Genomic DNA, 13,900 nt, shown 5'->3' with positions numbered 1-13,900 from the left:
ATAAACAGGTCTCCTAGTGAATTGGGTGCACGGCCAGAGCTGAGAAAAAGCTCACCCCCAACCATGATGTCCTGGATTTGGCAGCAGTCATATGGCCTTGGGCTCCCAGATTCCTCCCTAAAAGGCAGAGAGGGTCCACCTGTATGTCTGAGGGTGCTTTCATCTAGAACATTACAAGATTTTGTGAGGTTACCTTGCCCACTTTTGCCTCATGCAGGGAAGTGAATGAATTCTGTTCTCTCTCTTTTGTACCTTGAACTGCTCCAGCCCCATATCAGAAGCACTGGTGACACATTTTGTGGTCTTTCTTTGTAGAAAGAAGAGACACAGGTTCTGTGTCCCTAAACACTGCCACCCAAGAGGAGAGTGATCAGATCTGCCTGTTCCATATCTGGAAGAGCTGTAGCTTTCAAGGTGAGTGAGGGTAAACCCCTTCGTCCACTTGCAGGCGGGACAGTTGCTCCCAGTTCCCAGAGCTCTGCTCTGATGTCACCCCTCAAGGTCCTCTACCCCATCCAGAGAGGTTCGGGCATTCTTAATTGCAGGCTGGTGATTTTGTTGGTGAGTTGAGAGTGGTAAGAATTATTGAATACTTGAGTTTCTAAAAATCAAACTGTAGGTGAGTTTGGGGGACTGTTTGTTTCATGCAACAAATGAATGTCAGGTGTTGCCCCTTGGTTAGCAGAGTGTGAGGTCACAAACCCACAGAAATACTCGGATGCCCAGTCTCGTTCCCTTCTAGAAGGAGGTTGTAGTCTCAGAGATGCCTCCTACCTAGGAACACCCTCTTCTCAGGAGGAGACCCCTGTGTGCACTCTTGGGGAATGAGAATTTAAGTTCGGAGTTTCTCTCAATACTCTCTTTTTTATCAGATGTAGCAAATGTTTTTGTGTGTGTGTGTGTGTGTGTGTGTGTGTGTGTGTGTGTAAGAGAGAGAGAAAGAGAGAGACTGTATTTTTTACTAAATCTTTCTTCTTGCTGCTGTCCTGGGCTTTGACTAAAGAATGATTCATTCTCAAATTCGGTGATTCTTAAAAAAAAACAAACACCCAAACTTCCTGTTTTGTTTTCAGTCTTTAAAAACTACCCAAGCAATTCATGAATACTTTCACTTTGTAAATGAGTGAAATGGTACAGAGTAAAGCCTGAAGTCTTCCTTCAGCCTTCCCAAGGTAAACATGGGACTGTGGTCATTTTGTTTTACATATTTTTCAACAGATGGGAACATGTGATACACATTATTTAACCTACTTCTAATGGTGTGTCTTGGTGATTTTTTCTATCTTAGTACATACGTGTAAATCTACCTGGATTTTAAAAACAACTGTGTAGTATTGATTAGAATGATTTTTCCTTGAACATCTGAGTATACATGTATACTACCACGGATAGATTCCTGGAAATGGAATACTAGGTCAGTCAATGTGTGAGACACACACCCCACACACACACTTATGTGTGTGTATGTATATATATGTTTTTAAAAAATCAGCATTATTAGATATAATTATTACAAAATAAAATGCACCCTTTGAGTTTTGGTGAATATGTTTGCCTATATAACTATCAGTATAATCTGGATGTGAAACAGTTCTCTCATTCCAAAAATTGTTCTTATGCCCCCATACAGTTGATCCTCACCACCCAGTTTCCTGACCCAAGGCAATCCCTGATCTGTTTTTTGTTGTTCGGGACTAGATTTGCCTTTTCCAGAATTTTAAATAAATGTAATCATGTATTCTGTTGCATTGATTAACTCCGATTTGTTTATACATATATACGTTGATGAACATTTGGGTTATTTCCAGTTTGGGACTTTTATGAATAAAGCCTCTGTCAGTTTTCATGTACAGGTTTTCATGTGGATGTATGTCTTCATCTCTTGGGTAAAGACCTCAAAGTGGAATGTCTGCTCATAAGATAAACATGTATTTAACATTACAAGTTACTGCCAAACTGTCTTCCAAAGTGGATCCATTTCGCTTTCCACCAGCAGTGTAGTAGAATTTTGGTTGCGCTGCATCATTGTCAGCACTTGGTATAGTCAGTCCTGTAAATTTTAGCCATCCTAGTAAATGAGTAGTGGTATGCATTGTGACTTTCATTTGTGTTTCCCTGATAAGTAATGATGTTTAACATTTATTTTCATGTGCCTTTTGGCTGTTTGCATATCTTCTGTGAAGTATCTGTTTAAATCTTTTCCCTATTTTGCAGGCAAATAACAGCTTTGTTAAGATATTAAGTATATTTCACGTAGTATACAATGTATTTATGGTTTTTAACCTGGTCAGATTTGTGCAACCATCATCACAGTCAATATTAGAACATTTTCATCACCCACCACGAAACCCATTAGCAGTCACTGCCCCTTCTTTTCTCCCCCAGTTCAGTTCAGTTGCTCAGTCGTGTCTGACTCTCTGCGACCCCATGAATCACAGAACGCCAGGCCTCCCTGTCCATCACCAACTCCCGGAGTTCACTCAAACTCATGTCCACACAGTCGGTGATGCCATCCAGCCATCTCATTCTCTGTTGTCCCCTTCTCCTCCCGCCTCCAACATTTCCCAGCATCAGAGTCTTTTCCAGTGAGTCAACTCATCGCATGAGGTGGCCAAAGTATTGGAGTTTCAGCTTTAACATCAGTCCTTCCAATGAACACCCAGGATTGATCTCCTTTAGAATGGACTGGTTGGATCTCCTTGCAGTCCAAGGGACTCTCAAGAGTCTTCTCCAACACCACAGTTCAAAAGCATCAATTCTTCGGCGATCAGCTTTCTTCACAGTCCAACTCTCACAACCATAGCCTTGACTAAACGGACCTTTGTTGGCAAAGTAATGTCTCTGCTTTTTAATATACTATCAAGGTTGGTCATAACTTTCCTTCCAAGGAATAAGCGTCTTTTAATTTCATGGCTGCAATCAGCATCTGCAGTGATTTTGGAATCCAAAAAAATAAAGTCTGACACTGCTTCCACTGTTTTCCCATCTATTTCCCATGAAGTGATGGGACCAGATACCATGATCTTTGTTTTCTGAGTGTTGAGCTTCAAGCCAACCTTTTCACTCTCCTCTTTCACTTTCATCAAGAGTCTTATGAGTTGCTCTTCACTTTCTGCCATAAGGGTGGTGTCATCTGCATATCTGAGGTTATTGATATTTCTCCCAGCAATCTTGATTCCAGCTTGTGCTTCTTCCAGCCCAGCGTTCCTCATGATGTATTCTGCATATAAGTTAAATAAGCAGGGTGACAATATACAGCTTTGACGTACTCCTTTTCCTATTTGGAACCAGTCTGTTGTTCCATGTACAGTTCTGACTGTTGCTGCCCCCAGGCTCCTGGTTACTACATCTTTACATTATGTCTCTATGGGTTTGCCTGGATATTTCATATAAATGGATTCATACAGTGTATGGTCTTTTGTGACTGTTTTGCCCATTTTTTATTGGGTTGTTTGATCTTATTATTGATTTGTAATAGTTTTCAATATTCTTTATTCACATCTTTGTCAGGTGTCAAATTGTTATTACTTTGAAAGATGAATTAAGAATGTACAAAAGACAGTAAGAAATGTCTTCCTCACACCCCTTTTAAGAAATGTCTCCCTCACACCCCTTTTTCCCAGCACCAAGATCCCCTCCAGAAACAGTCTTTGTTACTAGTTCCTTGAATATCCTTCTGTAAAGATTTTATTCAAGCCGAAGTTTATATCTAGTCTCTTTTTGCACAAGGTCACTATGCACGCTATTTTGTACCTTTTTTCAAATGATACAGATGTTTGATTTTTTTGGACTATATTTTCATTTCAAAATTCAAAACAGATCTTTCCTCATACCTTTGTGCCCAGCCACCTAGTCTTCCCCCTCCCATTCCCACATGTGTATTTAGTGAGAATATATCTAATCCTGTCTTTTCTATTTTTTCACCCAAATAGAGGCATTCCACACCTGTGTATCTTTCTACCTAATAATATAGATCCTGCAGGTATCAGAGTGTGGAGATTCCCATTGCATTTCTTCCCTGTCTCCCTTTCCTCGCACAACATTCTTCCATCAGGATGTACCAGAACCTCTGCAGGTAGAGGGGGGTATGAGCAGCATTCCAGGTGAGCTGCTGGCATTGACCAAGGCACAGCAGGCGGGAGGTGCTAGGAGGGACAGACCCGGGGAGCACAGGGAAAGCAGTGGGGGCAGTTGGCTGGCAACCACAGACCCAGGCAGTGTGTATAATACATTCCAGGAGTGGGGTATGTTGAAAAGGGGCGAGCATGTTGGTAGCCACAAAGATCAAGGCAGACTGGAACCACGCTGCTGACCCACCTGTGGTAGGATCTGTTTGGGTTGGGATGGTTCTAATAGAGATGAACCTGCCTCCATTTCTGATGTGATCGCTCCCCATCCAAATGTCACATATATGGCAATAATGCATGGACAGACTGCCCCCTGCAGGGATGGAAGCTTTGACCATCTCATGATCAGCTGCTTTACTCTCATGAGATGTAGTTCGTACATAATGTAACCTATCAGCATACAGTTTTAAAAAATAAGTTTGATGTGTTTAATGTCCTATTAAAAAGGAAGACATAAAAGGAAACTGTGTATAATAAAATTCAGTATCTAAATGCTCAGGTATGATGTCATTAAAAAAGGTTCCTCACAGATTTCTAAAAGGTTGCCAGGTCAGCAGGCAGCACCACACCCATTGGGAACCACAGGACTGGGCCATGCTATGTGCTGCCAATGTGCTTACTTCTTTGTATTTTTATTTCAGATAAGTGCAGTAGAGTTCATTTCCATCTGCCATATCGATGGCAAGTCTTAGATGGAGGCAAGTGGAAGGATTTACACAAAATGGAGCTTATTGAAGAGGCATATAGCAATCCTGCAAGAGATGGGTATGAAATACGTCACCTATGTCTGTTTGTGCCTGGGCTTTTGTGTGCAGTATAAGAAGTTTAGACACAGTGGGGTTTAGTTTGATGGGCTTCAGACACAGACACACACGCGTACATGGAGTAAACAGGCTACCTGATCTACAAGCAGAGGCGTTGGGCTGGAAATTGAGGGCTGATGGTCATGCTGGTGGTTGATGCCTCTGTTCCCTCATCTTCCTCTTTTTTCCGGGAGGAGCTATGGGGAGGGAAGTGAGGGAGGGGTACCAAGTAAGTTCTGAATTGTTTGATGCTGGGATGGATCATGTAAATATATCCTCATTGATTAGTCGAGAAAAGCAAGAAGTCATTTGTGAAATTTATCCTTTGCCTGTAAAGTCATGCAGCTGAACTGCTGTTTATCATTTAGTCTTTTTAATTTTTCTACGTATGTCCTAGAATTTTCACTTAGAGTAAATGGGGAAGTGTTGAGTAACTTTATTTTCAAATGCTTATCGTATCTTGGATTCCTTGGAACATATGTTGCCAAGAAGAGAATTTGAGCCATTTTTTGAGTGGGTAAAATAAACTTGTGCTTAGGGTGCAGTTATGTGCAAGTTGATGCTGGTAAAGTATGTGAAACAAATTATCCCCTTTTTGGAAGATTAAGTGGTTCATGTAGCCAGCTCTTATCTAAGTCTTCCCCTTCTCTTCCTTTCCTTTTCTGAGGCTTTTTAAGTTAAAATGGTTACTTGGTGATATGCAGATACTAAGCATATAGGTCAGTGAATTTTGAGGAAGGCATAACTTGTGCAACCAGTGCCCTGATCCAGCTGTAGACCATTTTCATCACCCAGAAGCTCCCCTTCCAGCCCTCTTCCAGTCAGTGTCCATGCCACAAACCACTGCTGTTCCAGCATCTTATCAGCACAGATAGTCTTGCCTGTCCTTGAACCTCGTCTGAAGGGCGCTGCTCTGGACTGTTCCCATGTGTTTACGTGTTCACATGTGCTCTGGCTTCTGTGGGTTAGGTGTTGGGGGTGAGCCTGCTGGGAGCCAGGCTGGTCCCTCCTCAGCTCTTTTCCACAGTGACTGTACCACTTCCCACCCCCATTAGCAGTCTGTACGACGTGGCTCTCACATTTGGTGCGTTCTGATATCTGTGCTTATCTAGTCTTCAGTGTAAAATGAGGTCTCTGTTTGCATATGCTTGAGTCCTTGTGAGGAAAGGTGTCTCCTCTCATGTTCATTGCCCACTTGTGCTTTCTCTGCTGTGAAATGTCTGGGTTTGTAGTTTGCCTGTTTTGTTGAGGGGAAAGGTTGTGCTTTTCCTTAGTTTTGGAATTCTTCAAGTGTCTGGGTATGAAGTATATGTTGAAAATAAATGAAGTCCTCCTGTTAGCTTATGGTATCTGTTAATGAAGAGAAGTATTTTTCCATCCTCTTCTTTATGGTTTTATACTGTTTTTTTCTTTTCCTTTTTTGTGGAGGGTTTCTACTTTTTGTGTCATAAATTCTTCCTTATCCTGAGACCATCAAAAAATTGTCCTGAATTTTCTTTAAAAATTCTTGACATTTTAAGGACTGCATTAACCTCTCCTTGCCTGTGATGGAGTATGTGTCCAGTTTCATTCTTATGCAGAAGAACTTCCAAAGACCACTTTAAAAAATATATTAAATTAAAAATTTAGAGTTTGGGATTGCCATGTACACACTGCTATATTTCAGTAGATAACAAGGACCTGCTGTAGAGCAGAGGGAACTCTGCTCAATATTCTTCAGTAATCTAAATGGGAAAAGAATTTGACAAACAACAGATAAATGTGTATATATGTGTAACTGAATCACATTGCTGTGCACCTGAAACTAAGACAACATTGTTAACCAACTACAGTCCAGTGTGAAAAATCTTAAAACAAGTAAAGCATTAAAAAGTGAATAAAAGACTAAGATTAAAAATATTAAAAAATATTCAAAAAGTAAATTGCGATGAGGCAGGGACTTCCCTAACAGTCCAAAGATTAGGACTTCACCTTCTAGTGCAAGAAGTACAAGTTCGATCTGGTCAGGGAACTAAGATCCCACATGCCTTGTGGCCAGAATACCAAAACATAAAACAGAAGCAATATTGTAACAAATACAATAAAGACTTTAAAAATAGTCCATATGAAAAAAAAACCAAAATAACCAAACTGAGAAAAGTGAGCCAAAATATACTTGGAACATATATATATATATATATATATAGAGAGAGAGAGACAGAGAGAGAAGTATTTCAGGTGATTTTTTAAAAATACATTTGTAATTCAACTCTGTATCTTATAGACAAAAGAACAACACACCCTGACAAATGTTAAACTCTACTTAGCAAAAGAAAAAATTGTGATGAAACAGACATTAAATTTACCTACCACTTAACCATTTTTAAGTGTAAGGTTCAGTGGCATTAAATAACATTCATGTTGTTCAGCTGTCTTACATTGTTCATTTTCAGAAGTCAGTCAGTTTTTAAACCCACCCAAACTGAGTCAGATTTGACAAAATGCTAATATATTTTATAGGTTAATTTCAGACTTGGATACCAAGTACTACTTTTATAAGTAGGCCATCTTTTTTGCACCTGTTTTCAATGCTGTCTGTGTCAGGTGTTGAGTTAGCAAATACACGCCCCTTCTGCTTCATTGGTCTGTGTGTCTCTTTATCAGTATCACGCTGTCTCATGTAGAAGAGCTTTACAGTAAGTTTAGGCATCTGGTAAGGCAGTTTCCCACCTTGTTTTCCTTCAGATTGTCTTGCCTCTTGGTCTTTTTCTCCTCTTCAGAAATTTTAAAATCTGCCTGTTGGTTTTCACAAAAAACTTGTGATTTTTTTAACTTGAAATTGCATTGTCTATTACCAGTTTGGGGAGAACTGACATCATAATGTAGCAACTCATTTAAATGTTCTTTAATACCTGTTTTTTCTTGTGATGAGAATTTTTTAGGATTCATTCTGTTCAGTTCAGTCGCTCAGTCATGTCCGACTCTCTGCGACCCCATGAATCACAGCACGCCAGGCCTCCCTGTCCATCACCAACTCCCGGAGTTCACTCAAACTCATGTCCACAGAGTCGGTGATGCCATCCAGCCATCTCATTCTCTGTCGTCCCCTTCTCCTCCCGCCCCCAACCTTTCCCAGCATCAGAGTCTTTTCCAGTGAGTCACCTTGTCGCATGAGGTGGCCAAAGTATTGGAGTTTCAGCTTTAACATCAGTCCTTCCAATGAACACCCAGGATCGATCTCCTTTAGAATGGACTTGTTGGATCTCCTTGCAGTCCAAGGGACTCTCAAGAGTCTTCTCCAACACCACAGTTCAAAAGCATCAATTCTTCGGCGATCAGCTTTCTTCACAGTCCAACTCTCACATCCATACATGACCACGGGAAAAACCATAGCTTTGACTAGACGGACCTTTGCTTTTTAATATACTATCAAGGTTGGTCATAACTTTCCTTCCAAGGAGTAAGTATACAGCATCATAATTATCTGTATAATTCTCGATATACTTGATACATGTTTAGAAATTAATATCTGTGAATAGCACTCTTAAGTTTTTCCTTTTTAATTCTTAATTTTATTTCTTTTGTTTGCCTTATTATAGTGGCTAAGACTCCTGTACCAAGCTGAACAGAAGTGATAAGTGGAAGATTCTTCTCTTTTTTCCTAATTTTAAAAGGAGTAATTTAAAAATGTTTTCCCTTAAGCATATGTGAATGTTTGGAACCTTTAGCATTGCTAATCAGTTATGATTTTATGCCTAATATGCCAGGAGTTTTTCTTTAATTGTGTATGGAAATTAATTTTATTGAGTGCTATTTCTAAATTAAAAGCCTATGTTTTGTTCTGTTTTGCTTGTTAATGCAGTGATTTACATTAATTTTCTAATGTTAGGTCCATTTCATTCCCAGGCCTAAGTCATGCCTGTGCATATGTAGACACACACATACACACACACACACACAAAATGGTGAATTTGGATTGCCACTATTTGGTTTAAGATTTTTTAATTTATGTTTGAATAAGATTGGTCTATAATTGTTTCATGTTGTCCTTGCCTGTTTTGTAAAATTGAAGTATAGTTAATGTACAATATTATATAAGTTACAGATGTACAGTATAATGATGCCTGGTTTTTATCTTATGAAATTACTAGCCTCATAAAAATGAGATTGGGATGGATATTTTTTCCATTCTCAAAAGGCCATGTGAAATTAGTTATTTTTTTCCTGAATGATTACGCATGTAAGTTTCCTGTAATGATTACGCATATTTAATTTTTGGGACAATTTTAAACTATTGACCCAATTTCTGATAATTATTATAGGACCAGTCAGGTTTTCAGTTTTTCTTGAGTCAGTTGGTAAGTTGATATTTTTTCTAGGAGTTTGGTCATTTTATTTATTTTAAAACTTACTGTCATAAAGTTACTTGTAATATCCCTGTTGGTGTCTATGCCATCTTTGATTTTGTCCCTGTTTACACTTTTAATCTTTTTTTCTCCCCTCCCTTTTTTCTTCATCATTCTTGCAGAGATTTATTACTCATATTTTTCTTTTTTAGAGGAACAGACTTTGTCCTTTTTTGACCCCATAGATTAAATGACCTATGGTTTATTTCTAAGTATATTTAAAAATTAATTTTTAAATTTAAATTCAAATGAATTGCATTGTGGTCAGGCTATATAATAACAGATTCTTTGAATTTTGTTGTGAAAGTGAAAGTTGCTCAGTCGTGTCCAACTCTTTGTGACCATGTGGAATTCTTCAGGCCAGAATACTGGAGTGGATAGCCTTTCCCTTCTCCAGGGGATCTTTCCAACTTAAGACATTGAACCAAGGTCTCCTGCATTGCAGGCGGATTCTTTACCAGCTGAGCTACAAGGGAAAGCGAAGAATACTGAAGTAGGTAGCCTGTCCCTTCTCCAGAGGATCTTCTCAACCCAGGAATCGAACCAGGGTCTTCTGCATTGCAAGGGGACTCTTTACCAACTGAGCTATCAGGGAAGCTAGTATATTGTTAATTTTGGTAAAAGTTTTGTGTATACGAAGTGTTTTGTATGTGGTGTTAGATGAAGGGTGTTAATTGTGTGGCTCTAATCTTTTGTATCTTTATTGATTTCTTTGCCATCTTCTTGTATCAGTTAGCCAGAAAGTTATGTTAACAATTCACAATGAATTTGTTGGTTTCTGCTTGTAATCCCATCAATTTTTATTTTTATTTTAAAAACTATTATGAAGTACATAGAAGTTAAAAATTTTATCTTCCCAGTAAATTGAACCTGGTAGTAATATAAAATGCTTTTTACTAATATTCCTAGTAATGCTTTTTTTTGCCTTAAGTCTGTTTCATTTGATATTAATATAACTGTGCCTGCTTTCTTTTAGCCACGATTCACTATTTTACTTTCAAGCTCTTTTGTTTCTATTTTAGATATAGTTCCTGTAAACATCACAGAACTGGATATTTTTTCAGTTTGACAATCTTTGTCTTTTAATCTTTTTTTTTTAATGGTGGTTTATTCATTTGTTGGGATTGTCTGTTTACACATTGTGATTACATTTGAATTTATTTCTGCTGTCTGTTCTTGCTATTTGACCTGCTTTTTCTGGTTTTCTTTTCTCTTTTTGGTCTTCTCTTATATGTTTCCTCATTTGATTTTTTCCCCCCTCATCTATTAATTTGGAAGTTATATAGTGACTTTCTGTTCTTTTAGTGGTTACTCTGGAAAACAGACCCTTTAACTTAATAAACTTCAGCTTAACAAGAAGGGGACGATGGAGAATGAGATGGCTGGATGGTATCACCGACTCTGTGGACATGAGTTTGAGTGTACTCCGGGAGTTGGTGATGGACAGGGAGGCCTGGCGTGCTGTGATTCATGGGGTCGCGGAGAGATGGACACGACTGAGCGACTGAACTGAACTGAACTAACAACTTAAGCTGATCAATACATTTTATCATTCTCTCGAACAATAAGAGTCTTGAACACTTGAATTCTGACTAGTGCCATTCAAACTCATTTACCACTGTGTGAATTTGGGCAAATTACTTAGTCTTCTTGTGCCCCAGTTTTTCCTTATGTCAAGTATATAAAAATAATAGTTCCTACATTAAAGGATTAATTATTTTGAGAATTAAAAGAATTAATGTGTAATATGCTCAGAACAATGCCAGGCATATAAAATGTGCTGTATAAAATTGCTTCTATTATTTTCTTAATTCCAGGAGTTAGAAATTAACATTGTTTTATATAGTCAGTATTTGTTTAAATTTAGACATTTATCATTTTGGATTTTTGTACACAATCCTTTGTTCATATGTTTCCTTGTGGATCATTTTCTTTTAAATTCATCTTTTAGAAGTTGGTTTAGTGAGAGTCTAGTGGCAGATGTATTTTTTGTTTGTCTGAAAGTGTTTATTTCATCTTCATTCTTGAAAAATAGTTTTATTGGGTATTTTCTCTCAATTCTTCAAAGATTATTCCATTGTTTTCTGGCTTCCATTGCTTCTATTTAGAAGTTAGTTATCATCAGTATAAATACATTGTTTGACCTGGGGCTGGGGTGCTGCCATAACAGATGACCACAAACTTGGTGTCTTAGGAGCAAGAATTTATTCTTATGTTTCTGGAGGCTAGAATTCCAAAGTCAGGGTGTCAGCAGGGCTATGCTCTGTCTGTAGATGCCAGGGGAAGATCCTTCTTGCCTCTTCTTAACTCCTGGTGGTTGTTGGCAATCCTTCATGTTCCTTGGCATTCCTTGGTTTATAGCTGCATTACTCTAATCTCTTTCTTTGTTGTCTCACGGCTTTCTCCTGTGTGTCTTTGTGTCTAAATTTCTCTTTTTATGAGGACACCAAGTCATTGGATTCAGTTCAGTCCCTCAGTTGTGTCCGACTCTTTGCGACCCCATGAATCTCAGCACGCCAGGCCTCCCTGTCCATCACCAACTCCCAGAGTTCACTCAAACTTATGTCCATCGAGTCGGTGATGCCATCCAGCCATCTCATTCTCTGTCATCCCCTTCTCCTCCCGCCCCCAATCCCTCCCAGCATCAGAGTCTTTTCCAGTGAGTCAACTCGTTGCATGAGGTGGCCAAAGTATTGGAGTTTCAGCTTTAGCATCAGTCCTTCCAATGAACACCCAGGATTGATCTCCTTTAGAATGGACTGGTTGGATCTCCTTGCAGTCCAAGGGACTCTCAAGAGTCTTCTCCAACACCACAGTTCAAAAGCATCAATTCTTCGGCGATCAGCTTTCTTCACAGTCCAACTTTCACATCCATATATGACCACGGGAAAAACGATAGCCTTGACTAGACGGACCTTTGTTGGCAAAGTAATGTCTCTGCTTTTTAATATGCTATCTAGGTTGGTCATAACTTTCCTTCCAAGGAGTAAGCGTCTGTTAATTTCCTGGCTGCAGTCAGCATCTGCAGTGATTTTGGAGCCCCAAAAAAATAAAGTCTGACACTGTTTCCCCATCTATTTCCCATGAAGTGATGGGACCAGATGCCAAGATCTTTGTTTTCTGAATGTTGAACTTCAAGCCAACCTTTTCATTCTCCTCTTTCACTTTCATCAAGAGGCTTTTTAGTTCCTCTTCACTTTCTGCCATAAGGGTGGTGTCATCTGCATATCTGAGGTTATTGATATTTCTCCCGGCAATCTTGATTCCAGCTTGTGCTTCTTCCAGCCCAGCGTTCCTCATGATGTACTCTGTATATAAGTTAAATAAGCAGGGTGACAATATACAACCTTGACGTAATCCTTTTCCTATTTGGAACCAGTCTGTTGTTCCATATCCAGTTCAGACTGTTGCTTCCTGACCTGCATACAGGTTTCTCAAGAGGCAGGTCAGGTGATCTGGTATTCCCATCTCTTTCAGAATTTTCCACAGTTTATTGTGATCCACACAGTCAAAGGCTTTGGCATAGTCAATGAAGCAGAAATAGATGTTTTTCTGGAACTCTCTTGCTTTTTCCGTGATCCAGCAGATGTTGGCAGTTTGATCTCTGGTGCCTCTGCCTTTTCTAAAACCAACTTGAACATCTGGAAGTTCACGGTTCATGTACTGCTGAAGCCTGGCTTGGAGAATTTTGAGCATGACTTTACTAGCGTGTGAGATGAGTGCAATTGTGCGGTAGTTTGAGCATTCTTTGGCATTGCCTTTCTTTGGGATTGGAATGAAGACTGACCTTTTCCAGTCCTGTGGCCACTGCTGAGTTTTCCAAATTTGCTGGCATATTGAGTGCAGCACTTTCACAGCATCGTCTTCCAGGATTTGAAATAGCTCCACTGGAATTCCATCACCTCCACTAGCTTTGTTTGTAGTGATGCTTTCTAAGGCCCACTTGACTTCACATTCCAAGATGTCTGGCTCTAGGTCAGTGATCACACCATCGTGATTGTCTTGGTCGTGAAGATCTTTTTTGTACAGTTCTTCTGTGTATTCTTGCCACCTCTTCTTAATATCTTCTGCTTATGTCATTGGATTAGGGCTCACCCTAATTGAGTATGACTTCATCTTAATTATATCTGAGAAGACCTTATTTCCTAGTGAGGTCACATTTCAGCTGCCATGAGTGAGGATACAGTTCAACACATTACAGTAGGTAATCTGTTTTTTTCTCTCTGACTAAACATACAGTCAGCCTCTGGTGCTACAGTTTCACTGAGATCTGTCTGTGTGTGGATTTATTTTTATTTAGTCTATTTATAATTCATTCTTTTTGAGTGGGAGGTTTTATGTTTAATCAGTTCTGAAAGTTCCTCAAAAATATTGCTTCTCTGGACTTCTAATTAGACATATTTTAAGATCTTCTTACTCTATTTTTTATGTCTTTTGACTTCTCTCACATCATCCTTTGTGCTGTATGCAGGGGAATTTCTTCACTTGGTTACCTAGTTTATCAGTTCAGCCTTGTCTGAGATGCAGTGTGTCCTGTCTACTGTGATTTTAAAATTGTAATTATTTACTTCTAAAGATTCTGTTT

At 39.1% G+C, this 13,900-nt stretch overlaps 1 protein-coding gene across 3 annotated transcripts in view; it reads left to right on the top strand.

Moving 5' to 3' along the window:
• Positions 1-13,900, top strand: part of PARP12 (poly(ADP-ribose) polymerase family member 12) — a 43,926-nt gene that overhangs the window by 10,349 nt on the left and 19,677 nt on the right. For all 3 annotated transcript variants that reach the window (XM_055421361.2, XM_088834691.1, XM_088834692.1), the window contains exons 4-5: positions 316-414; positions 4,769-4,892. In XM_055421361.2, coding sequence (XP_055277336.2) covers positions 316-414; positions 4,769-4,892 — 223 coding nt within the window. The remainder of the gene's footprint in view (positions 1-315; positions 415-4,768; positions 4,893-13,900) is intronic.

Source organism: Moschus berezovskii, chromosome 3 (assembly GCF_049115385.1).
Source record: "Moschus berezovskii isolate FMDL1 chromosome 3, NW_MosBer_1.0, whole genome shotgun sequence".
Classification (NCBI taxonomy): domain Eukaryota; kingdom Metazoa; phylum Chordata; class Mammalia; order Artiodactyla; family Moschidae; genus Moschus; species Moschus berezovskii.
Note: the sequence above shows the minus strand (reverse complement) of the source record. Positions and strands in the feature narration are given on the sequence as shown.